At 42.2% G+C, this 26,543-nt stretch overlaps 1 protein-coding gene across 1 annotated transcript in view; it reads right to left on the bottom strand.

Annotated features, from left to right (window-relative positions):
* Positions 1-26,543, bottom strand: part of LOC141146079 (fibrocystin-L-like) — a 491,542-nt gene that overhangs the window by 121,077 nt on the left and 343,922 nt on the right. The window contains exons 50-54 of the mRNA XM_073632839.1: positions 25,938-26,179; positions 24,986-25,122; positions 23,699-24,728; positions 19,275-19,466; positions 18,679-18,830 (exon numbers count right to left, since the gene is read on the bottom strand). Coding sequence (XP_073488940.1) covers positions 18,679-18,830; positions 19,275-19,466; positions 23,699-24,728; positions 24,986-25,122; positions 25,938-26,179 — 1,753 coding nt within the window. The remainder of the gene's footprint in view (positions 1-18,678; positions 18,831-19,274; positions 19,467-23,698; positions 24,729-24,985; positions 25,123-25,937; positions 26,180-26,543) is intronic.

Below are 26,543 nucleotides of genomic sequence, written 5' to 3'. Positions count from 1 at the left end.
TGGGAGGGAATGCCCCCCCCCCACCGTCTTCCGTGTTTTTCTCTGGCTCTCCTGTCTCAACAGGGAACCTGAGAATGCAGCCGGTGATTCAGCCAGCTGACCATAGAGCTGATCAGAGACCAGAGTGGCTCCAAACATCTCTATGGCCTAAGAAACCGGAAGCTACGAGCATTTTATGACTTAGATTTCGCCGGATGTAAATAACGCCATTGGGAAATTGGGGAAGCATTTTATCACACCGATCTTGGTGTGGTCAGATGCTTTGAGGGCAGAGGAGAGATCTAGGGTCTAATAGACCCCAATTTTTTCAAAAAAAGAGTACCTGTCACTACCTATTGCTATCATAGGGGATATTTACATTCCCCGAGATAACAATAAAAATGATAAAAAAAAAAAAATATGAAAGGAACAGTTTAAAGATAAGATAAAAAAAGCAGAAAAATAATAAAGAAAAAAAAAAAAAAAAAAGCACCCCTGTCGCCCCCTGCTCTCGCGCTAAGGCGAACGCAATCGGCGGTCTGTCGTCAAACGTAAACAGCAATTGCACCATGCATGTGAGGTATCACCGCGAAGGTCAGATCGAGGGCAGTAATTTTTGCAGTAGACCTCCTCTGTAAATCTAAAGTGGTAACCTGTAAAGGCTTTTAAAGGCTTTTAAAAATGTATTTATTTTGTTGCCACTGCACGTTTGTGCGCAATTTTAAAGCATGTCATGTTTGGTATCCATGTACTCGGCCTAAGATCATCTTTTTTATTTCATCAAACATTTTGGCAATATAGTGTGTTTTAGTGCATTAAAATTTGAAAAAGTGTGTTTTTTCCCCAAAAAATGCATTTTTTTTTTTTTTTTTGCACAAAGTTGTCACTAAATGATATATTGCTCAAACATGCCATGGAAATATGTGAAATTACACCCCAAAATACATTCTGCTGCTTCTCCTGAGTACGGGGATACCACATGTGTGAGACTTTTTGGGAGCCTAGCCACGTACGGGACCCCGAAAACCAAGCACCACCTTCAGGCTTTCTAAGGGCGTGAATTTTTGATTTCACTCTTCACTGCCTATCACAGTTTCGGAGGCCATGGAAAGCCCAGGTGTCACAAAACCCCCCCAAATGACCCCATTTTGGAAAGTAGACACCCCAAGCTATTTGCTGAGAGGTATAGTGAGTATTTTGCAGACCTCACTTTTTGTCACAAAGTTTTGAAAATTGAAAAAAGAAAAAAAAATGTTTTTTCTTGTCTTTCTTCATTTTCAAAAACAAATGAGAGCTGCAAAATACTCACCATGCCTCTCAGCAAATAGCTTGGGGTGTCTACTTTCCAAAATGGGGTCATTTTGGGGGGTTTTGTGCCACCTGGGCATTCCATGGCCTCCGAAACTGTGATAGGTAGTGAGGAGTAAAATCAAAAATTTACACCCTTAGAAATCCTGAAGGCGGTGATTGGTTTTCGGGGCCCCGTACGCGGCTCCCAAAAAGTCCCACACATGTGGTATCCCCATACTCAGGAGAAGCAGCTGAATGTATTTTGGGGTGCAATTCCACATAGGCCCATGGCCTGTGTGAGCAATATATCATTAAGTGACAACTTTTTGTAAATATTTTTTTTTTTTTTTTGTCATTATTCAATCACTTGGGACAAAAAAAATAAATATTCAATGGGTTCAACATGCCTCTCAGCAATTTCCTTGGGGTGTCTACTTTCCAAAATGGGGTCACTTGGGGGGGTTTTGTACTGCCCTGCCATTTTAGCACCTCAAGAAATGACATAGGCAGTCATAAACTAAAAGCTGTGTAAATTACAGAAAATGTACCCTAGTTTGTAGACGCTATAACTTTTGCGTAAACCAATAAATATACGCTTATTGACATTTTTTTTTACCAAAGACATGTGGCCGAATACATTTTGGCCTAAATGTATGACTAAAATTTAGTTTATTGGATTTTTTTTATAACAAAAAGTAGAAAATATCATTTTTTTTCAAAATTTTCGGTCTTTTTCCGTTTATAGCGCAAAAAATAAAAACCGCAGAGGTGATCAAATACCATCAAAAGAAAGCTCTATTTGTGGGAAGAAAAGGACACAAATTTCGTTTGGGTACAGCATTGCATGACCGCGCAATTAGCAGTTAAAGCGACGCAGTGCCAAATTGGAAAAAGACCTCTGGTCCTTAGGCAGCATAATGGTCCGGGGCTCAAGTGGTTAAAGATTATCTGCTTTTAAACTGTGTGAAAAAGTGATTTCTACACTGAAATATCTTTAAAAGTCTGAAAAGTGAAAAATTCCCCGTTTTGGACAACTAGGTGCCAACACAACTGAGCATGCTCAGACCTGAAAATAACTCTCATTTTATCTCCAGTGTCTTTTTTACCTGGAGCTATAGTAAATACCAAAATGAGAGCTAATTAGAGAACATTTTTTGGAAGTTAAAATCTGCTCTAATTTAGTCCAAATGAAGTTTCAGTCATTGATTCTAATGGAACAATTCTAACTTTCACAAAAAAACCTTTAATGTTGAGATGAAATGTATCTTTCTGTGAAATAAATATTCCTTTGCAACATTTTTGCTTCTACTTAAAATATTTTGATTTTAAGAATACTAGAATGTGGAATGTTTTGATGTTTTGATAAAATATATTTTTCTCTGTCACTTTCACTTACAACAATCTTTAACCTAAACTCACACAGGAGTCTTTATAATCCACAAACAATACCATTGCTGATGCAAATTTAAAATGAATCACAATTTTTTGTGCTTTTTATTATTTCCAAATATTCATAATTTGAGCCCAAAAAATGTGACATGTGTACCAACATCAGAAATCAAAATGTAATTCCCAAAAATTTGAGGGTAATATTCTACTCTCACCCACAAAAAACACCAAATATCACAGAATAAATCAAGAAGAATAACTCTTGAGTAATGTAATTCCATCACCTGTATGTCCATAGAAATGCAGTATTTATGTGTTTTTAGGTGTAGCTATGTGTAGTTATGTGTAGGAGACTCTCACTTGTGGCAGCCCTGTGGCTTAGAGGTTAGAACTTCAGCTTAGTATCTCTGAGGTTCTGGGTTCAAATCCCAACCTTGTTACTTCATGTGGAGAAGTTGTCTCATCTCCCAGGTCCTATGATTGTGTCTAAATGTAGTAGTTATGTGTAGGAGGGTTCCACCACCATTGTAAGTCTTTCCCAGATACACCATTTAGCCAAAAGTATTGGGACACCTGCCTTTACACACACATGAACTTTAATGGCAGCCCAGTCTAAAGCTGGCCATACACTATACAATTTTCTTGTTCAACTTTCCTTTAGATTTACCAAAACCATATAATATGAGGTCACACCTAAGCCCTTTCAATTTGTATGCAATCAGGCAGGCCCTTGTACTACATAGTTGAAGGTAAATCTAAAGGAAATTGAATAAGAACATTGTATAGTGTATGGCCAGCCTTAGGCCGTAGGGTTAAAATTTGATTTGGCCCACCCTTTGCAGCTAGAACAGCTTCTAGGAAGGCTGTCCACAAGGTTTAGTGTGCCTATGGGAATGTTTGATCATTCTTCCAGAAGTTCATTTGTGAGGCCAGGCACTGATGTTGGATGAGAAGGCCTGGCTCGCAGTCTCTACTCTAATTCAGCCAAAGGGTGTTCTATCGGGTTGAGGCCAGAACTCTGTGCAGGCCAGTCAAGTTTCTCCACCCCAAACTTGCTCATCCATGTCTTTATGGACCTTGCTTTGTGCACTGGTGTGCAAACATGTTGGAACAGGAAGGGGCTTTCCCCAAACTATTCACACAAAGTTGGGAGCATGAAATTGTCCAAAATGTCTTGGTATGCTGATGCCTTAAGTGTTCCCTTAACTGAAACTAAGAGACCAAGACCAACCCCTGAAAAACAACCCCAAATCATAATTACCCCTCCACCAAATCATTTGGACCAGTGCACAAAGCAAGGTCCATAAAGACATGGATGAGTGATTTTGGGGTGGAGGAACTTGACTGGCCTGCACAGAGTCCTGACCTCAACACAACAGAACACCTTGGGGATGAATTAGAGAGGAGACTGTAGGTCAGGCCTTCTCGTCCAACATCAGTGCTTGACCTCACAAATGCACTTGGAAGAATGGTCAAACATTCCCATAGACACACTCCTAAACCTTGTGGACAAGAAGAGTTGAAGCTGTTATAGCTGCAAAGGGTGGGCCAAATGAGTTTTGAACCCAATACTAATACTGGGATGCCATTACAGTTCATGTGCATTTAAAGGCAGGCATCCCAATACTTAGGCCAATATATTGTATATTGCTTGTGACACTGAGCATGGCTATGGACTTAGGACTGGTTCACACCAAAGAGATGCAGATAACATGTGTGGGGCTGCCTGGTGGCTAAGTGGGTAGCAGTTCTGTTTAGCAGTACTTGAGATGTTGGTTCAATTCCCCAACATGCTAATCCTTGTGTTGAAGTTTATATGTTCTCCCTGTGTGGGTTTCTCACCACAATCCAAAGACATGCTGGCACCTTATTTGTCTCCTGTCAAAATAGGTTCTAATGTAAGAACATTAATTTTGGACTTTATATTGGAAGCTCATTGCAGCCAGGGACTGATGTTAATGTTTATTAGCACTGATCATGCCCAGGGACTTGGACAATTCAAATTTTAGGGTTTACACTGCACAGGTACATATGCTTAGAAAACTTGCTTTGTTTATGTGGATGCAAATGGACTTTGATCTTTGTCCTGTAGTTGGAGATTTGATGCACATAGCCAAGGGCTAACAGAGTTGCAAACACTATTATGTGTTTCTGCCCATCAGGTGCAATCACTTTAGACATACATGAAGAGACAGATTGAGGCTGGGTTCACACTATACTACACGACAGTAGTACGACTTTCATCCTACTTTGCTCTGCGACATCAGTCCTACATTGATGCTACATTGGTCCTACATCCATCCGACTTTCATGAACAGGATACTACTTTGATCTGACTTTTCAGATAGTACACTTGTCCTTTGACCAATCAAAACTAACACACAATGGGAGGGGTTACAGCAGGGGGCAGGAAATAACACAATGTCGGATGCCAAAGTCAGATGGTTAGGACAAGGATCCGACTTTGATCCTACTTCAATGATAGTCAATGGGCTGAAGTAGGATCAAAGTCGGACCAAAGTAGTACAGGGAGCATTTTCAAAGTCGGACCGACTTGTCTCGGACCAGTTAAGACGGCTCCCATAGGGAAACATTGATTTTCACACGTCATGTGACATAAGCTCCCAATGTCGGAGCGTTTGTCAGACCAGTGTGAACCCAGCCTGAAAGATACTGGTGGGCGTTTACTTCTATTGGGTGTGTCAGTGTGCTAACAATACAACCTCTCTTATATAAAGGCCTGCAAAGGTCAGTTTTTTTTGCTGTGATTTGTAGGGGAGAAGGAATGATATTGGGAGATTTGATGAAATTCTTGTGCATTTTTTCAATCAAAAGTGGGTTTATGTGGCCATGCTGTCAATGTTGTGTGTGTATTGTTCCTGTCTGATCATGCAAACATCATTTGGAAGCATCTGCTGACCTACTCTTGTTTTTTTTTTTATCTCGTTTAATCGTGTACACCGAAATGCAGTTTCCAGCAGAACATGGTCACCAATGTATGTATGTGTGGATTGTGGGCTGGTGGTGGGTGTTTTGAATAAGTCTTTTGTAATATTATGTGGGAATGCTTTGTAAGAATGACTGTTAAGTATGTTTCTATAATCTTGCAGATAATAATGTGATGTGTTGCCCATTATACACAGAAATTAAAGCTGTGTCCACTCTAAGGTTTTGTCTAATTTTAGATTGTAAGCTCCTATGAGCAGGGCCCTTAAAATCCCATTGCTAAATGTAGTACCATATATCCTGTCCAAAATTTTTTGAAGCTAGTAAATGTAATTTTTTGTTTTTCTGCTGGTAAAATAAAAATACATTATTGAGCTTTGGTGTGGTGTGTTTTTTTTTTTTTTTTTCTTTTCTTTTCTTCTGCTACTTTCTTCTACTTTTTTCCCTTTTAGATTGTGGGTGGTGGTTTTGGGAAAGTGCAATATCTCTTATATTTTATTTCAATATGTATTTGTGCACCAAAAAACTAATCTCTTTACCCTGGTTCATATTCATGCTACTTTGAAATTACGCTACTTCTCTTGAAGTAGCACGATTTCAAAGTAGCAAGGTCAGCGTGATTTTAGGTGCTACTTGATAGACATCCGTGTGACTTCATACACAAATGTCTATTGAAGTCGCACCAGAAATCGGCAAAAGTAGTGCAGGAACTACTTTAGCAAATTGGTGCGGTGCCACAAAAAAAAATGTTGCATCGATTGGAACAGTGCCATTGCTGCCACTAGTCATGCGATTTGATCTCTCAAATTGCATGTCAAATTGCTCCAATGTAAACCTAGGCTTCTGCATACCTGCAAGTAAATGAAAAAGGTAGAATCTTTATATATAACAGCTGTGGAGAATTGCAGGTAATGAATTTAGCTGGTGGATAGGCAGTGTTGTATGTGTCAGCTTTAGTTTACATTGGTGCGATTTGACATGTCAAATCTGTGGCAATTGCACTGTTTTAATTGGTGTGACTTTGGGGTGCAATTTGTATTGATATCAGTGCAGAAACCTGCACAGATGTCTCTGAAATTGCCCCTGCAGTCGGGACTGACATGCGGGAATGAAAGTGTGTGATTTCAGCTGAACGATTTCCTCCTGCTGCTAACCCAGGGACACCATTTCTTATCGAATGCCTTTAAATATCATAAGTAGAAATACAAATTTGCATATCTGCAAATAAACAAAAATAATAAAATTCTAATAGTGGTTGCGATCAAATATTTGCAGCAGCGATCAAAATAGTGTAGTTTCGCCTTCTGACCCAGAAATAAGTCATTGTAATCACCCGGAAGTCCCTGTGCTGGTCAAGATCTCCATCTAGGTGGACATGGCGAGGTCCCTCTTTAGCAAAGAGGAGATGCGGATAAGGGTATGATATGTACTTGTGCTTAATCAATGAGGGGGTGGATGTGGTAGTTAGATTTGGTGTGAGTGGGGTTCATTGATTTGTTTGGCATCCCCACACATTTGCTTCTGGCCCATGTGCACACATCACTTCCTGCATTTGTTCTGCTGATGTAAATGCAAGTATAAATGAGAGCTCCTTTCTATTAAAATATATTTGACTTGTTTTCCCAGTTGGGCGACTTTGGACTTCCGAGTTCCTTGACAAGTTGTACCCCCATGATTCTTAATGAGAACTAGGGATGGGCCGAACATCCCCCGTTCGGTTCGCAGCAGAACATGCGAACAGACAAATAAATTTGTGTGAACACCATTAAAACCGCTTCCCGCCCGCCGTACGCCAAATGATGTCCTCGGCTTTGAGCGGGGATGTCTAAGTGATGCCTGTAGCTACAGACATCATCCAGATATCGTCTTTTAGAGCCTGCGCATCTGCACACCATAAGAATGATCATAGTGGCTGTTCCACTGCTTGATCATTCTAACAGAAGGCGAGAGGGGACGTCCCCCCCCTCCTGCCACCGTCCGGTGCTTGTACCGACTTACCGCTACGATCGGTGAGTCGGTCACAGGATCCGCCAGCCCCGGATGTTTAGCATAGAGATTTCTGGTGGACCAGATCTCTATGATCGTTCGGAGGCCGGACGTGATGTTATGACGTCATGCCCGGCCTCTGTATTAAAAAAAAACGGCGCCGCTTCGGCTGGGAAGCAGAGATCGTTTTTTTTTTTTTTTATTTCAGGGCTCTAAGCCTAGAGGTGAGATGTGGGTCTTATTTACCCCACATCTCACTGTAAAGAGCACCTGTCATGCTTATTCCTATTACAAGGGATGTTTACATTCCTTGTAATAGAAACAAAAGTGATCAAAAAAATTTTTTTGGGAAAAAAAGTGTCAAGCTAAAATAAAAAAAGTAAAATTAACAATAAAAAAAAAAAAAAAAACTTTTAAAGTGCCCCTGTAAGCTCGCATGCAGAAGCGAACGCATACATAAGTCCCACCCACATATGAAAATGTTGTTCAAACCACACATGTGAGGTGTCGCCGCGAACGTTAGAGTGAGAGCAATAATTTTGGTCCTGGACCTCCTCTGTAACTCAAAACATGTAACCAGTAAAAAATTTTAAAGCGTTGCCTAAGGGGATTTTCAAATAGCGAAGTTTGTCGCCATTCCACGAGCGTGTGCAATTTTGAAGCGTGACATGTTGGGTATCTATTTACTTGGCGTAACTTCATCTTTCACATTATGCAAAAACATTGGGCTAACTTTCTTGTTTTTTTTTTTTTTTTAAAGCCCAAAACTGATTTTTTTTCCCAAAAAAAACGCATTCGAAAAATTGCTGCGCAAATACCGTGCTAGATAAAAAGTTGCAATGACCGCCATTGTATTCTCTAGGGTCTCTGCTAAATTTGGGGGTTCTATGTAATTTTCTAGCCAAAAAATTATGATTTTTACATGTAGGAGAGAAATGTCAGAATTGGCCTGGTAGGCAAGTGGTTAAAGTCTATGGGACACGAACATGAATAATCAAAAGTGCTCATTTTAAAGCCTTATATGCATGGTATTGTCATAAAAAGTGTTTGGGGACCTGGGTCCTGCCCCAGAGGACATGTATCAATGCAAAAAAGCTTTAAAAATGGCTGTTTTTTCGAGAGCAGTGTCTTTAATAATGCTTAAAGTGAAACAATAAAAGTGTAATATTCCTTTATATTTCGTACCTGGGGGGAGGATGCCTGTAAAGGGGCGCATGTTTCCCGTGCTTAATACAGTCTGACAGCAAAATGACATTTCGAAGGAAAAAAGTCATTTAAAACTACTCGCGGCTATACTGAATTGCCGGTGTCTTGCCGAGAAAGTTCCCTCGGCGGATAAGGTCACCCCTGTACTGCACAAGCGCTGCGCTTGCGCAGTACCAACGACTAGCAGCCGCCAAAAATAGCCAAAGATGAAAATCTTCAATCATCTGTACACGGCGCCTGCGCCCTGGGTCCAGGCTGAAGCCCCACCATCCAAGTGGACCTAGAGGGGGAATAAAAATGTGCCGAGCAAAGGGAGGCTGTGCCCGAAGCGTGGCGAGCGAAGCGTGGCGAGCGAAGCGAGCCCGAGGGGGACCCTCTTACAGGCGCCGTGTACAGCTGATTTCTTCTTTATTTCACTTCGGCTATTTCCGCCGGCTCCTACTGCGCAGGCGCTGCGCCTGCGCAGTAGAGGGGGGTCCTTATCCGCGGAGAGGAACTTTCTTGGCAGAACACTGGCCCGACAATACACATAAAAGTTCATTGATAAAAACGGCATGGGAATTCCCCACAGGGGAACCCCGAACCAAAATTAAAAAAAAAAATGACGTGGGGGTCCCCCTAAATTCCATACCAGGCCCTTCAGGTCTGGTATGGATATTAAGGGGAACCCCGGCCAAAATAAAAAAAAAAAAAAAATTGGCGTGGGGTCCCCCTCAAAATCGATACCCTAATAGCCAAAGATGAAAATCTTCAATCATCTGTACACGGCGCCTGCGCCCTGGGTCCAGGCTGAAGCCCCACCATCCAAGTGGACCTAGAGGGGGAATAAAAAAGTGCCGAGCAAAGCGAGGCTGTACCCGAAGCGTGGCGAGCCCGAGGGGGACCCTCTTACAGGCGCCGCGAGTAGTTTTAAATAACTTTTTTTCCTTTGAAATGTAATTTTTCTGTCAGACTGTACTAAACACGGCAAAACATGCGCCCCTTTACAGGCATACTATAGACACCCCCCAGGTACGAAATTTCAAGGAATATTACACTTTTATTGTTTCACTCAAAGCATTATTAAAATCACTGCTCCTGAAAAAACGGCCGTTTAAAAAAAAAAAATTGGCATTGATCCATGTCCCCTGGGGCAGAACCCGGGTCTCCAAACACTTTTTATGGCAAAGAACTTGCATATAAGTAGGGATGAGCCGAACACCCCCCGGTTCGGTTCGCACCAGAACCTGCGAACGGACCGAAAGTTCGCACGAACGTTAGAACCCCATTGACGTCTATGGGACTCGAACGTTCGAAATCAAAAGTGCTCATTTTAAAGGCTAATTTGCATGGTATTGTCCTAAAAAGGGTTTGGGGACCCGGGTCCTACCCCAGGGGACATGTATCAATGCAAAAAAAACTTTTAAAAACGGCCGTTTTTTCGGGAGCAGTGATTTTAATGATGCTTAAAGTAAAAAAAAAAAAAAAGTGAAATATTCCTTTAAATATCGTACCTGAGGGGTGTCTATAGTATGCCTGTAAAGTGACGCGTGTTTCCCGTGTTTAGAACAGTCCCTGCACCAAATGTCATTTTTAAAGGAAAAAATCTCATTTAAAACTGCTTGCGGGTTTAATGTAATGTCGGGTCCTGGCAATATGGATGAAAATCAGTGAGACAAAATGCATGGGTACCCCCCAGTCCATTACCAGGCCCTTTGGGTCTTGTATGGATATTAAGGGGAACCCCGCACCCAAACACCCAAATTAAAATAAGGAAAGGTGTGGGGCCACCAGGCCCTATATACTCTGAACAGCAGTATACAGGCAGTGCAAACAAGACAGGGACTGTAGGTTTGTTGTTAAGTAGAATCTCTTTGTAATTTTGAACTGGTACATTTTTAACTTGTTTAGCTCCAGCCAAAACATCTATTTTAAGCTTTTTGGAAAACATAGGGAAGGGTTATCACCCCTGTGACATTTGTTTTGCTGTCTTTCCTCCTCTTCAGAAGATTTCACCTCACTTTTTGTCCCAATGAAAAATGTTTTTTGAAAATTTGGGTTTTTTTGTGGAACAAGAATTGGAAAGCATCAGTGGAAAGGAGAAATGTTTTTCCCATATTAACTCTTATAAGAGAGAATTTCCCTTTCTAGGGGTAGATTTATTCCTGTTGTCTCCTTCCGTTTGCAAATAGGAGTCGTTTGTAAGTTAGTTGTTTGAAAGTAGGGTCCTGCCCTATATACTCAGCAGAAATTTGGGCCTTAGGTGTTGCTGTGGCCACAACACTGTAAGCCCTCACAGGGCCCTGCTGTGAAATATTAGATCAAGAATTGTAATTACATGCCCCTGTTGAACAGGAGCTGAAAAATTAGGCCTTAGGCACTGGTGCTGGTGCCACAACACTGCAACCCCTCACAGACACTCTAGTTGGAATGCAGGAACGAGCCCTGCTGCAAAGTATTGCATCAAAAATTGTAATTACACGCCCCTGTTAAACAAGGGCTGAAAAATTGGGCCTTAGGCACTGGTGCTGGTGCCACAACACTGCAACCCCTCACAGACACTCTATTTGGAACGCAGGAACGAGCCCTGCTGCAAAGTATTGCATCAAAAATTGTAATTACACGCCCCTGTTAAACAGGGGCAGAAAAAATGGGCCTTAGGCACTGGTGGTGGCGCCCAGAACCAAAAATGTTCTTACAAGCTATCAGCGTGATGATTGAGGAGGAAGAGGATAATTACTCAGGGATAGTCATTCAGCATCAGCATAGGCAGTCTATGAAGGGATCTGAGATTTCAAAAAAAATTATTCGGTTACATCAGCATTAGGTGCTTGGTAGCTGGTGGTGATCCAAGACTGATTCATTTTTATGAAGGTCAGTCGATCGACCGAGTCAGTGGACAGACGCACCCTGTGATCGGTTACCACGCCTCCAGCAGCACTGAATGTGCGTTCCGAAAGAACGCTGGATGCAGGACAGGCCAGTAGCTCAATTGCATACTGTGCAAGCTCTGGCCAGTGATCCATCCTCAAGACCCAGTAACCCAGAGGATTTTCGGTGGGAAAGGTGTCCAAGTCTGATCTTGCCCCTAGGTATTCCTACACCATGTAAAACAGACGCTGGCGATGGTTGCTGGAACCGATCATACCTTGGGGCTGCGGACCAAAAAATTGTCTGAACGCATCGGTCAGACGGCCACCTTCTCCACCGCTCCTTCTTTGACTGACCGAAGCCTCAGCAACACGTGTTTGTAACCTCCCAGTCTCTGGGAACGCGTTGCACAGACCTTTCTGCAAGGCCTCCCGAAGATGTTTCATCCTCTGCTCCCTCTGCGATGGCAAGATAAGGTCCGCAACCTTACCCTTGTAACGTGGATCAAGGAGGGTTGCCAGCCAGTATTGGTCCTTCTCCTTGATACCACGAATACGAGGATCCTTACGCAGGCTTTGCAGGATCAGGGAGGCCATGCAGCGTAGGTCCGGAGTCCTCTGGGTCACTAAGGATGACATGGTCCGCAGCCACCCCCTCCCAGCCACGTACAAGTCCATGTGTTTCTTGGGACTGATCCCTTAAAAACTGCTGCTGATGCTGAGTGCCAGGCTCCACCTCCATACTGACACAATCTTCCTCCTCCTCCTCCTCGTCCTCTTCCTGTGTGATCGGCGGGCACGCAGGAACACTGTCTGGATAAAGGGGGCCTTGAGAGCTAAGGAAGTCCTCCTCTTCCTGCCTCTGTTCTGCCTCAAGTGCCCTGTCCATTATTCCACGCAGCGTGTGCTCCAACAGGTGCACAAGGGGGACATTGTCACTGATGTATGCACTGTCACTGCTCACCATCCTCGTGGCCTCCTCAAATGGTGACAGGACAGTGCATGCATCCCTGATCATGGCCCACTGGCGTGGGGAAAAAAAACAAGCTCCCCTGACTCTGTCCTGGTGCCATAGTCGCACAGGTACTCATTGATGGCCCTCTGCTGTGTGTGCAGCCGCTGCAGCATGGCCAACGTTGAGTTCCACCTGGTGGGCATGTCACAGATTAGGTGGTTCTTGGGCAGGTTAAACTCCTTTTGGAGGTCCGTCAGCCGAGCACTGGCATTATATGACCGGCGGAAATGCACACAGACTTTCCTGGCCTGCCTCAGGACATCCTGTAAGCCCGGGTAATGGTAATAAGTACTTGTGCGCACACCAAAGAATAATAAAAAGCCAACAATAAAAATATAAATAAAAAATACCTTAAAAAGCGTCGAATAAGAACAGAATAGCAGCCACAAATAATAGTGTTCACACACCTAAAAACAATTACTTAAGAAGGGATAAATCTGCGGCGCTAATCTAAATAAATAAATTCCTGAGATGCAAAAAATGTATGAAAGAAGCCAATAAAGACTCAAAGACTGACCAAAGTTATAAGGTGCATAAATATCTAATGTTAGTATAAAAATAACTACTACGTGCCAAAGCCAAATAAGTAAGCAACAATAATGTAAATCAAGATCGTCAAGGAGCAGAACAAAACGACCCCAGATAAGAATGTTCGCACACCTACAAAGGATAGGGGAGGTGAAACTATGGCGCTAAAAACAATGAGTGTGTTCCTGGGATACCAAAGGAGAAAAAACCATATACATCCAGAGGAAAAACAGCCTGTAGGAAGATGCAGGTAACGATTTAAAAAATTCCTATGATACGTGAAAAACAAATAATACCTTAACGGGAATAAGCTATGTAACAAAGGAACTAATAACCACACCAGGAAAAAATCCAAGTAAGTTTGTGGAAGAAACATTGTTTACTTCATTGAAACATTTGTCCGATTTGATACACATTTTTTGGGAATTTACTCTTGTATTTACTCATATTTATTTTGTATGCTGCACTAACATTTGCACAATATTATTTAGAGAGTGGATTTTTATAGAAAGAAATTTAGAGATTATTATTGCCTTCAATCATTTATATTTTCTATTTTATGAATTGATTTATTCATGATTTATGGAACATTTATCAATTATGTGAATTTGTGTTTCTATTGTTAGGACCTTAATTGATTTATTTAATTAATTATTTATTCACTTGTCTTCACCTTGGATGTTGCACTGAAATATCACTTGCACATATTTTTTAGAATTATTGCTTGCACTTATTCTTTTAGGATTATTGTGTTGGTATAGTCACGAGTTTTATTTTTTGCTTCTTATAATTTAGGTCTTTAATAGGTCATTAGTTATCTGGATCTCAATTATTTAGTCCCCTCTATTAGCTGCACTTTTTGTTGCAACATTGATTTGCTATAATTCTTGGTTGCACAAAAATGGTGGAATATTAATTTACATGAACTAGATCCTTACTTGGATTTTTTCCTGGTGTGGTTATTAGTTCCTTTGTTACATAGCTTATTCCCGTTAAGGTATTATTTGTTTTTCACGTATCATAGGAATTTTTTAAATCGTTACCTGCATCTTCCTACAGGCTGTTTTTCCTCTGGATGTATATGGTTTTTTCTCCTTTGGTATCCCAGGAACACACTCATTGTTTTTAGCGCCATAGTTTCACCTCCCCTATCCTTTGTAGGTGTGCGAACATTCTTATCTGGGGTCGTTTTGTTCTGCTCCTTGACGATCTTGATTTACATTATTGTTGCTTACTTATTTGGCTTTGGCACGTAGTAGTTATTTTTATACTAACATTAGATATTTATGCACCTTATAACTTCGGTCAGTCTTTGAGTCTTTATTGGCTTCTTTCATACATTTTTTGCATCTCAGGAATTTATTTATTTAGATTAGCGCCGCAGATTTATCCCTTCTTAAGTAACTGTAAGCCCGGGTACCTGCCCAAGAACCGCTGCACCACCAAGTTAAGGACGTGAGCCAAACAGGGCACATGGGTCATTTGTCCCTGTCGGAGGGCAGAGAGGAGGTTGGTGCCATTGTCGCAAACCACCATTCCTGTCTTAAGTTGGCGTGGCGTCAACCACCTCTGAACCTGCCCCTGCAGAGCTGACAGAACCTCTGCCCCAGTGTGGCTCCTGTCCCCCAAGCACACCAGCTCAAGCACCGCATGGCATCTTTTGGCCTGCATACTTGCGTAGCCCCTTGAACGACTACGGAGCACCGCTGGTTCCGAGGAAGAGGCCATGGAGGAAGAAGAAGAGGAGGGGGTGGAGGAGAGAGGTGTGTCACAATCATTAGCATTTTGGAGGCGTGGTGGCGGAACAACCTCCAACACTACTGCACCTTGTCCTGCATCCTTCCCAGCTGCCAGCAGAGTTACCCAATGCGCCGTGAAACTTAGGTAACGTCCCTGTCCATGCCTGCTGGACCATGAGTCAGCGGTAATATGCACCTTACCGCTGACCGCCCTGTCCAGCGAGGCATGGACATTGCCTTCCACATGCTGGTAGAGAGCCGGAATCGCCTTCCGTGAGAAAAAGTGGCGTTTGGGTACCTGCCACTGAGGAACCGCACATTCCACAAACTCACGGAAGGGGGCAGAGTCTACCAACTGAAAAGGCAGCAGTTGAAGTGCTAGCAATTTTGCCAAGCTAGCATTCAACCGCTGGGCATGTGGATGGCTGGGAGCAAACTTCTTTCGGCGGTGCAGAAGCTGGGGCAGGGAAATTTGCCTGGTACAATCTGACGTCGGTGTACCAAAATCAGATTGCCCACAAGTACTTGGCTGTGACACACCTAATTCTACACCTTCATTCCTCTCAGTGCAGGTCTCAGAGAGGACTGAAGGTCTAGTGGGGTTGGAAATCTCAGCTGATGAGGAGCAAGGAGAGGTCCTCTTTGTTCTTTGGTGTGGGTCTTTTAGATACGCTTGCCAACGAACTGCATGGCAGGTCAACATATGTCTGGTCAAGCATGTGGTACCCAAGTGGGAGATGTTTTGGCCACGCGAGATACGCTTGAGACATATGTTGCAAATAGCAGCGGTGCGATCTGATGCACTCGTCTCAAAAAAGGCCCACACCAAAGAACTTTTTGAATAACGCGCAGAGACTGCAGCGCCCTGCACATGTGGAGCTTTGGGGTGTGATGCAGTCAATGTGCTGCCCTTAGGCTGGCCCCTGGAGGGCATCCTGCCTCGTTGGTGATGTGCCGCCTCCTCCTCCTCCTCCTCTCTTCTATCAGGAACCCACGTTGAGTCAGTGACCTCATCATCCCCTCCCTCCTCATCACTGGAGCAAAGCTGGCAGTATGCTGCAGCAGGGGGAGCATGACTGCCAGATTGCTGTCCTTCTTGGGCACCCCCTCTGTCTGTGCTCGTGTTACTGCCTTCATCGAGCTCAGTATCATCATCAGAGCCTTCCAAACGCTGGGCATCCTCCTGGAGCATGTACCCAACACTGTGGTCAAACAGTTTGAGGGACTCCTCAGGAGGACATGGTGGGGCTAGGGAAGGAGTCACTGATGACATTGAGCCGAGGGAAGAGGCCGCTGCTTTGCCAGACAAAGTACCTTGGGCATGGGTGAGAGAGGATGAGGAGGATGAGGACGGCTTGGTCATCCACTCGACCAAGTCTTCCGCATGTTGCGGCTCAACATGGCCAGCTGCCGAAAAAAAGGCCAAGCATGTCCCATGGCCACGTGCTGATGAGGATACACCGTCTCCATGACCAGCACTAGACACAGAGCCTGCTTGCCCTCTCTTATTGGCTTGTGACTGTCTGCCTCTCCTTCTTGGCCTTCCAGACATACTAATGGCCTGTAGCTGCACTAAGCTGGGATATATATATATATATATATATATATATATATATATATATATGTACTGATACTGCAGCTAGCAAAATCAACTGCCTGCCTGTAGTATGAGAACACCACCAACCTTCTACAGGTAGCTTTAGCTGAACACTGTGAGGTGGACGCACCCCACTAACTTGTAGGTTTAGCAGAACACTGTGAGCAGGACGCACTGTAAATAGTCTAGCTGCCTGACTGTGGTACTAATAGGATCAAAAGAACACCAGCAATTTTCTTCAGGTAGCTGTATTTACTGTAACAAGACAAGCCTGCCTGTCAGTAAGAAGATAACAGAAACGGATCTAGCTGAACACTGTGAGCAGGACGCACCCCACTAGCTTGTAGGTTTAGCTGAACACTGTGAGGTGGACGCACCCCACTAACTTGTAGGTTTAGCTGAACACTGTGAGCAGGACGCACCCCACTAACTTGTAGGTTTAGCAGAACACTGTGAGCAGGACGCACTGCACTAACTGTAAATAGTCTAGCTGCCTGACTGTGGTACTAATAGGATCAAAAGAACACCAGCAATTTTCTTCAGGTAGCTGTATTTACTGTAACAAGACAAGCCTGCCTGTCAGTAAGAAGATAACAGAAACGGATCTAGCTGAACACTGTGAGCAGGACGCACCCCACTAGCTTGTAGATTTAGCTGAACACTGTGAGGTGGACGCACCCCACTAACTTGTAGGTTTAGCTGAACACTGTGAGCAGGACGCACCCCACTAACTTGTAGGTTTAGCAGAACACTGTGAGCAGGACGCACTGCACTAACTGTAAATAGTCTAGCTGCCTGACTGTGGTACTAATAGGATCAAAAGAACACCAGCAATTTTCTTCAGGTAGCTGTATTTACTGTAACAAGACAAGCCTGCCTGTCAGTAAGAAGAGAACAGGAACGGATCTAGCTGAACACTGTGAGCATGACGCACTGCACTAAATGTAAATAGTCTAGCTGCCTGACTGTGGTACTAATAGGATCAAAAGAACACCAGTCATTTTCTTCAAAATACTGTAACAAGACAAGCCTGCCTGTCAGTAGGAATATAACAGGAACGGATCTAGCTGAACACTGTGAGCAGGACGCACTGCACTAAATGTAAATAGTCTAGAAAATAACAGGAACGGATCTAGCTAAACTGAATACAGTGTATATATATATATATATATATATATATATATATATATATATATATGCAACACCTGGGATGCATATATATACACAATACACTTTAAGTGCAGCTAACTGACTGACTGTCCTGCCTAATCTAGCTAACTCAAATGAAATGACACTGTTTCTCTCTCTCTCTCTATTTCTCAGCACACCGGAACACACTGCACAGGGCCGCCGTGCAGGCGGCCTTATATAGTGTGGGGCGTGTACTAAATCCCCTGAGCCATAATTGGCCAAAGCCTCCTTGGCTTTGGCCAATTACGGCTCTCTGTTAAGGCGGCGCTGTGATTGGCCAAGCATGCGGGTCATAGTGCATGCTTGGCCAATCATCAGCAAGCAATGCACTGTGATGCCGCAGTGAATTATGGGCCGTGACGCGCCACACGAATTTGGCGCGAACGGCCCATATCGTTCGCAATTCGACGAACGATCGAACAGCCGATGTTCGAGTCGAACATGGGTTCGACTCGAACACGAAGCTCATCCCTACATATAAGCCTTCAGTGAGAACTTTGGATTTTGCAGGTTCGAGCCCCATTGACTTCCACTATTCCAGCATATGTAATCTGACAGACATTATTGCCGCAATAGCGCTGCTTTCCATTTGCATTAGCGCTGACTTTCTGAGAGTTGAAGTCTTCCTGGCCTTTTTTGAGAGTTATTTTTTGGTACTGCAGGAGAATTTTGTGGCGCTATAGTAAATGACCCCCTGTGTGTTTAGGTACATTCAGTTTAGCTGTATGTAGAGAAATAGAATTTTGTGCATCCAAGGTCAGATTAGATACTCTGAACGCTCCTAAAAGGTACATGTAAATGCAGGAAAAATTTGGGGTTTGGAGGAGCATAAGTTTTTTTTTTATACTTCCCAGATATCCTGTTTTAACAAATGAGGGAGGCTAGTATGAATGAAGCCTTAAATTTCTCATCATAACTTTATTGATCTGAAAAATCATCTGATAAATAAATGTATTAATTTACCTTAAATCCATAGAAAGTGGAAGTGTATGAAATATTTGTGATGAAATCCACATTTCTAAAATACCAGTTAAAGGATTTAGCATTAGGCAGTAAGGCCATCCATCCATCTGGGTGAGTTAAACGTTTAGGTAAGCAGGGAACGACAGAGAGACCTAGATTGAACATAAACATATTAGGGGTAAAAAAAACCCTTGAAATCTGGTGAAAAGAGTATTAAAAGTGTGTGTGTGTGTGTGTGTGGGGGGGCAGTAACTAAAAAGGAAAAGGAAGTAAAAGAAACAGGAAAGGAAGTGGAAAAGGAAAAAAAAATGAGCATGAAAAAGTAAAAAAGGAAAGTAAAAGAAAAGGAAGTAGGAAAGACAATGAAAAGGAAAATTAAGTAATCAAATGAATCAAAACAGAAGAAACATAAGTAGAAAAGGATAGGAAGATGAAAAGTAAAAGAAATGACAAAAAAGGAAAAGAAAAGGAAAAACATTACAAAGTACTAAAAAGGAAGCTTTATCTTAGAACACACAACTATCAGGAACATTGTTATGTGTTTACTTGGAGTTTACTAGGAGTCTTGTGCAAAGCCTATAATGCAGAAAACTTACCAAAGGAGTTGGAAATGATGACATCTTTCCAGAGAAGAGAGGATGGAGATGGGTTATTGAATGCCAGTCGGTGGAAACTGACAGTAGAGTTACAGACAAAACCAGGGAAACCAGCACTCCAATCACTACGTTGGCTACACTGTGATGGGTCAAGCAGCCCACTTGCTGGTACCACCTTTGCTCCTGTTTTTCCTATATGAAGAAAAACATATTTCATAATTTCAAAATTGTAAGAAAAAACATTATTCCTTAATTTTTTTCCCTGAAAATGCTAGGATGGGCTGGTGGATGCAGAAATTCAGAGTACCTACTCACTGTAGGAAATAGGTAAGAGAAGCTTTGAGCAGATGTATCAACCTTGATGATTCCAGCACAGGCTTATGCACACTTGAAATCAAGGGAATCACCCTGGAGAGGCTGATGATGTATCTGAGCATTCATCCCCAATTACAATATATGGCCAAAAGTTTGTAAACACCTGATCAGCACACCTATATACTGTAAGCTTGTTGAACATCCTTGTTAATATGCCAATCAATTCACATCTCCACACTATGGGTCTATTGCCAAGTGCAGCTGCCCCCACATGATTATATCCTATAAAGAGGTTACAACCAAGGTAAAAAAAGGCAATATGGTGTGGCGCTTGAGATTCCCCTATACATCAAAGTAAATAAATTCCCTTCAGTGTCACCATACACACCATACACATGAACTATAATGTACCCCTCTCAGTTACGTTCTTAACTAAATAAAGTGCAAATATCAGTAAAGTGCATAAATCAATAACACACAATGACGTCTGGTTCCGGCGCAGGCGCAGCATGGAGTAGCTGTACTCTGCATCAGCTCCCACGGATCACCCCATAATTCAGCTTGTAAAGCCCGCCTGGTCAGCCACCACTGCCTGCAGAAACCCTGGGATCCCTGCCTCACAGTTATGGATCCCTTCTTTGACAAAAGCGGTCCGCGATCCCAACCGTCCCAGCGCCTGCCGGATACCACGGACTCGGTTCCTCTCTCTGGCATGGCGCAGGCGCCTGACATGGAGGTGAATGCTGCCTCCAACCCTCCCTCCCTGCAACATGATGACAGCTGCACAGAGAGAATAGCTCAGGCCATAGCAGCCCTTCTTTCCCCCACTATCTCAACTTCAGTGGAGAAAGCTGTCAATGTGGGGATGCTGCTCATAAAAAATAGCTAGGGGAACATGCCTTACAGCTTAATGAGGCAGAGCAACGGATCTCCTCCATAGGGGATGAATTATACCAAGCTCAAATCACTGAACAGGCGCAGGACAAGACAAATATATTATCCAGAAACTGGAAGACCTGGAGAATAGGTCAAGATGCAGTAATCAGCGTTTTGTGGGGGTCCCAGAATCTCTGCAAACGTCAGCCATTTCAGAATTATGTTCTCGGCGTATACCTGAAGCATTAGGCCTACCAGGTCCTTGTACAGTAGAACAGGCCCATCGCATGGGGTCCTACACCACTGACCGTACCTCCCCCCATCCAATTATCACTAAGTATCTGAACAATGCAGACAAAGCTGCTATTTTACAAAAATACAGACAATCCAGATCTCTACAAATTGACGGAGTCAAAATTCAGATTTTTGCCGACTACTCCCTCAAAGTCTCCAAGAAAAGGAAAGCTTTTCAACATGTTTGCACGGAGCTTCACCAACAACAAGTTAAATTTACACTGGCCACCATCCTCCGCCTCAAAGCTCCCAACAGAGATCAGCTCACTTTTCGCGACCCATCAGAGGCTGAAATATATATACGCTCTACACCCAGGAAGCCAACCGATTCCTCCCTCCAGGTCATCTCTGGTCCCTCGCCCATTGGATCAACACAGCCCATGGAAGGACTCCCCAAAGCACCTCAAATTCTCAGGATCAAACAATCGCTCCTGGCCTCGTTGACGTTCTACTACCCTGAAACTCTTCTCGTATGCTACACGGGTAATTCAATGACCGTTTTGTGATGTCTTTATGGTAGTACTTTTTGTTCTACTTGTTGTTTGGGTACAGCGGCCTTGAACAGGCTTATGTCCCCTACCTATCCTATTAGATTTTGCTTTCCAATCTTTCCTCAGAGACTTTACAATTCACAGCTGTTCTGCCTCCCTCACTACAAACCCGAGTTGACATCTATCCAGTCTGATGATGGGAGCTGGCTGAAACAGTGATCCCATGTGGAAAAAAGCAGAGTCCCATGACTGTTTTTCAGTAAAAATAACACACAATATTTCAACAAAAACAATTGCCGTGCAATATAGTGCATAGATATTGTAAACAAATTAAATTTTGTGCAAAAGTCAGCAACACAAGTCTCAGTGTGAGGTACATATATCCAATAAACAGTGTTCAAATTCAGTGTTCATAAAGTGCTCTAAATTGCCTTGTGCCCAAAGGTAGAAAATTCAATATGTTCACTATTTGTGACTGATATTTGCTCCCCTTGTGAACATTACACTCACCAGATCTCCATGATCCCCTGTAAATGGTTCTTAAGTGCTTTATGAGTGTATGGGAGCAGCTTTATCAAGATTTGTTACCCAGGACCAAGCTTCCAAGGCCGTTCCTGACGACATCATTGTGACAAAACTAGTTGGGCAGGCTTACTACGTCACTTCCGCTTTCATATTTCCAGTCTGTGGAGAGCAGGTGGCTCCAGGAAGTGGATTTCATGCACTGTAGCTTGTGTATATACAGGCACTTTATGGAGTAAGTGTATTTTAACTGTTTTAAATTGCCAATAAATGTAGAATTAAACTATTGGAGGCTGCCTCCTGTTTTTTCCCTTTGCATATACAAACTGGAGGAAAGTTTAAGAAGAAGTGGTCTTGGGGAGCGAATCTGGATAAAGCTGCTGGAGGGAAGATACACTCTTATATCTCTTAAGACACATTTACAGGGGGTCATGGAGATCTGATGAGTGGGGTGTCCACGAGGGGAGCACATATCAGTCATAATAAGTGAACATATTGGATTTTCTAACTCTGGGCACAAGGCACTTTTTTAAAGAGGGGAAAAAAGGAAAAAAGGAAAAAATAATTGCGCTTCAAAAGTATATAAAATGAAGTAAATAAAGCTGCGATGTCCTAAAGGTGACACAAACACACAACATAAGTAAGAAATATTGGTGACTCGCGCTAAACAAATTAGTGGATGTGTGGCTAAGAAGTGCCGCACCAGAAAAGTCTAGATACAACAGATATTTAGTGGATACATAAACAATCAGTGCAATAATATATCATAATTAGTGCAAACAAATTTCAAATTGAATCCATGTGTAATAAATGTAAATTAGGAAATGGATGTGAATGGTTAAAGGAATAGTCCATATGAAAAAAAACCCAAAACAGTTATTGACAATCCCGGGTCTTTCAACCGCATGGAACCGTAGATGTGTGGGTCCACCACCAAAAGTAAGAGCCTGGCCGCTTACCAGAACCCCATGACCCCCCGTTACAGAGGGTCTAGATGGGCTTTGAGATCCTGCTAGTCCGGAACTCTCAGGAGCGAAGATGGAAACTGGAAAGGACGTCAGGGACTATGATGGAGATGGATGGGTCCACAGAAAAGGGCTCAGCCCTCAGCATAGTGTTGTCATCATAGGAAGAAAGAAAGGGAGGGCTCCCATAGTGTAAAATCAAACGGTAATTTATTGAAATAAAAAACATAAACACTGACATGTAGGTAAGAAAATCAGCATCATCAGTAGAAGAACAGTCTGTGGCACCACTTATTTAAAGAACACTAATATGAACACTGAATCTCAACACTGCTTATTGGATATATGTATATCACACAGAGACTTGTGTTGCTGACTTTTACACATAATTTATATTGTTTACAATATTTATACACTATATTACACAGTTACTGTTATAGTTGAAATATTGTGTGTTATTGATTTATGCACTTTACTAATACATACACTTTATTTAGTTAAGGACCTAACTGAGGGCAGTGCATTGTAGTATAGTTGTATGTGCATTGTGTCACTGAAGGGAATTTATTTACTTTGTTGTATAGTGGAATTGCAAGTGCCAGACCATATCATCTTTAAGTTCCAGCATGACTACATCCCAGTGCACAAAGCCAGTTCCATAAAGACATTGTTTGGAAACTTTGGTGTGGAAAGTCACTAGCCAACTATTTCAGCTAAATAGGCACACACTATAAAATCTTGTGCAAAGCCTTCCCAAAAGAGTGGAGGCTTTGATAGTGGCAAATGGGGGTGGGGGGGGGGGGGGGCTCCATATTAAAATGGCCTTTCCTAAACTGTTGTCATAAATTGTGTAAAATGTCTTTGTATGCTGTAGCATTTACAATACCTTCTTTGGGTTTTGGGCATGTCTCTAGATAATAATCATTAGCACTAACCCAATTTTAAAAGAAAACATTTTTACCTGTAAGAGTTCCATCCATATCAGTTAAAACAACTTCATGTTCCCACCGGAATCCAGCCTTGTTAGGCACATTGAAATATTGTATTCCATTAAACCTTGCACTCCATCCTCCACACCTGTCACTACACAATCCAGCAATTGATGTCACTGCAATTGCTGCACAGTTTGGTCTGTCAAAATTCATAAACTTGACTGATGATACTGTCAGTCCTTCATCGAATGGCAGAGTTATGCCCCTAGCTGTGCAATAACTAGAGCCAAGTCCTAATTCATCCAGATGGCCCACAATGATGGAATTCTTAAGGACAGCTCCATAAGTCTCACCCCATCCACCAACGTAAGATGAAATAACTCTCTTTGTTTCTATGCCAGAATCTTCATTATTTACCATGGTGAAGTTATGAAACTGAAGAGCCCCTCCATTTACCCATTCAGCCCCTTTCTGACAGTTCCATGTGGTCAATGATTTGAAAACAGCAGGAGATGGTGTAGAAGAACTGCAAGATCCTGTCACCATGGGAAAGTACTCTTGAAATATCCAGATGCCAAACCACCCTTGAGAATGAACAGTGTTGTTGTAGAATTCACCAAGTGGCACTCGTTTCTGGCAAATGTTCGGGTCATAGGATGGACCATCTGGGTTGTTGTGCATTCTATACCAAAAACCAAAATGTGTGCCACCAGCAGCTGCATTGTGCCTAATGGTGTTATTGGGATTTGTTACCCAATACCCTGCTGGTGTAATGTCATCATTCAGTAGACTGGTACTTTGCTGGACAAATACTGCCAGGTTGTACTGAAGCACATTGCCATGTTCTATGCCATCTTCAATGAAGAAGGCTCCTCCCATGATGTCATAAATTACATTGTGTTCAACAAGAAGGTGGTGAGTGTTGTGGATAGTTACTGCTCTGTTGTAGGTCTGGTGGATCCCACAGCCCCGTACATATGACTTAAACTGGACATCACCCATTAAATGCCAGTGGATAGGATAACGTCCCAAACGGAAAGCTTGACCTGCATGGAAAACCTGAAAGACATATAGTATAGTTACTATGTTTTATGTTTCACTTCTGAAATGCTTATGCTACTGATAATATCAGTATACTTGAAACTGATATTAAAAGTAGAACTAAAACTTTTTAAAGTTAAAAAAAAAGTGGAACCTGAAGCTGAACTCCAGAATTAAAAAAAAAAAAAAAATCACACTCCAAGGGCTAACAGCTTATTAAGTCTAGGAGTAGCAATGTACACATAACCCCAATATCTCAGGAACATAACAGTTACCTCCACATATTCTATTCTTCCAATGGACTGCAGCTTGCCAGGCTCTGGTGCATGAAACATTATACACCCGCCAAACTGATCACTTCCTATTGTCTCTCCAAACCTTCCCTGGAAACATGTTTGTGTAGCAAATTCACCTGAAACAAGAAATGGCACACTCTCAGGTGTGTTCAACAAGGTATTGTAAAGAACAAGTGGGACATGCACAGTTTCAAAACCCATACCATTGATAACAATATAAATCCCTGTAGTCATATCATATTAGCAAGTCTATGGACACTTCTACCTCCATGGGCACCTTGACCCTTTTCTGATGGAAGAGGGAGGAGCCAGAGGTGGAAAACTATAAACCTGTGTCGATAATCTCTAGGTGACATTAGGACTTTATGGAAAGCTAAGTTTGAATACTTTTGTGAGTAACAAGTTAGATAAACTTTTTGTGACCAGAAATCATTGATGACCAGGCCAAATTTAGTATTGTAAGCATTCTTATATAAACAAATTGCCTACCTAAATATTTTTTTTAACAACATAAAAGACTGTTTTTAGTAAAAACCCTATTTTTTTTATTACAGGCTGAGAAATGCACAAAAATGTATAAACAATGTATTTCTTAAACAATTTTTATTATTGCCAAATAAATTATATATACATTATACTTTTTTAAATATTGTACATGTAATTGTATCTCATAACAACACTATTAAAAAAATGGCATCGCCATCCCACTGTAACTTTTAGCTTGCACGTGATCACTTTATCATAGTTGAATTAGTGATCACGTGATTAGTTCTTGATTGTCAGAGGGGACCAGAACTGTTGATGACAGCTGGAATTGAGAACCACCAGCAATGCAAAGTGTTGGTTGGTGGCTGCTAAAGTGAGGACTTTATTAACAAATCTAAGGCACAGGCATAGTAATATGCAAATGCTATAGAAAACAGTACATTACCTGTATCAAATCCATCTGGACAAGCTGGTATTGTGTCACTCCATTCTGCATTGGTAAAGCCTCTAACCAGAATGTTTCTTGTAAGAAGGCCAACTTCAGCTCTAGCTTCAAAGACTGTTCCATCGGGCAGAGTGACTGATATGCCTAAGTGCCGGTACACCAGTGGCTTACTTAGGGTCAGGTTTTTGCCATCAGCAGACACAGATTGTATAGTTATCTTCTCATTCTGATTTTGACTATGCCTATTGGGAAAACAATGCACATATAAGGTCACCAGAAAGTGATGCTGTCAAGGGTTTATAAGTGCTATGCAAATTGCTTTAAAAATAACAATCCATATAGAACAGCAAAGATGGGTCATTTTGCATATTAAATAAATGTTTCTTTATTACATCTTCACGATCAACAAATCACTGTTGAATGCTTTAAAAAAAAAAAAATAATGTATTTGTTTATTTTTATCAATTTACAAAATGCAAAGTGAGCGAATAGAAGAAAAATCAAAATCAAATCAACATTTGGTGTGACTACCCTTTGACTTCAAGCCAGCATTAATTCTTCTTGATACACACAGTGCTTGTGCACAGAGTTTTTGAAGGAACTCAG

This window comes from Aquarana catesbeiana, linkage group LG05, assembly GCF_042186555.1.
Source record: "Aquarana catesbeiana isolate 2022-GZ linkage group LG05, ASM4218655v1, whole genome shotgun sequence".
Taxonomy (NCBI): domain Eukaryota; kingdom Metazoa; phylum Chordata; class Amphibia; order Anura; family Ranidae; genus Aquarana; species Aquarana catesbeiana.
The sequence above is the reverse complement of the archived record's forward strand: the minus strand, read 5'-3'. Positions and strand labels throughout refer to the sequence as shown.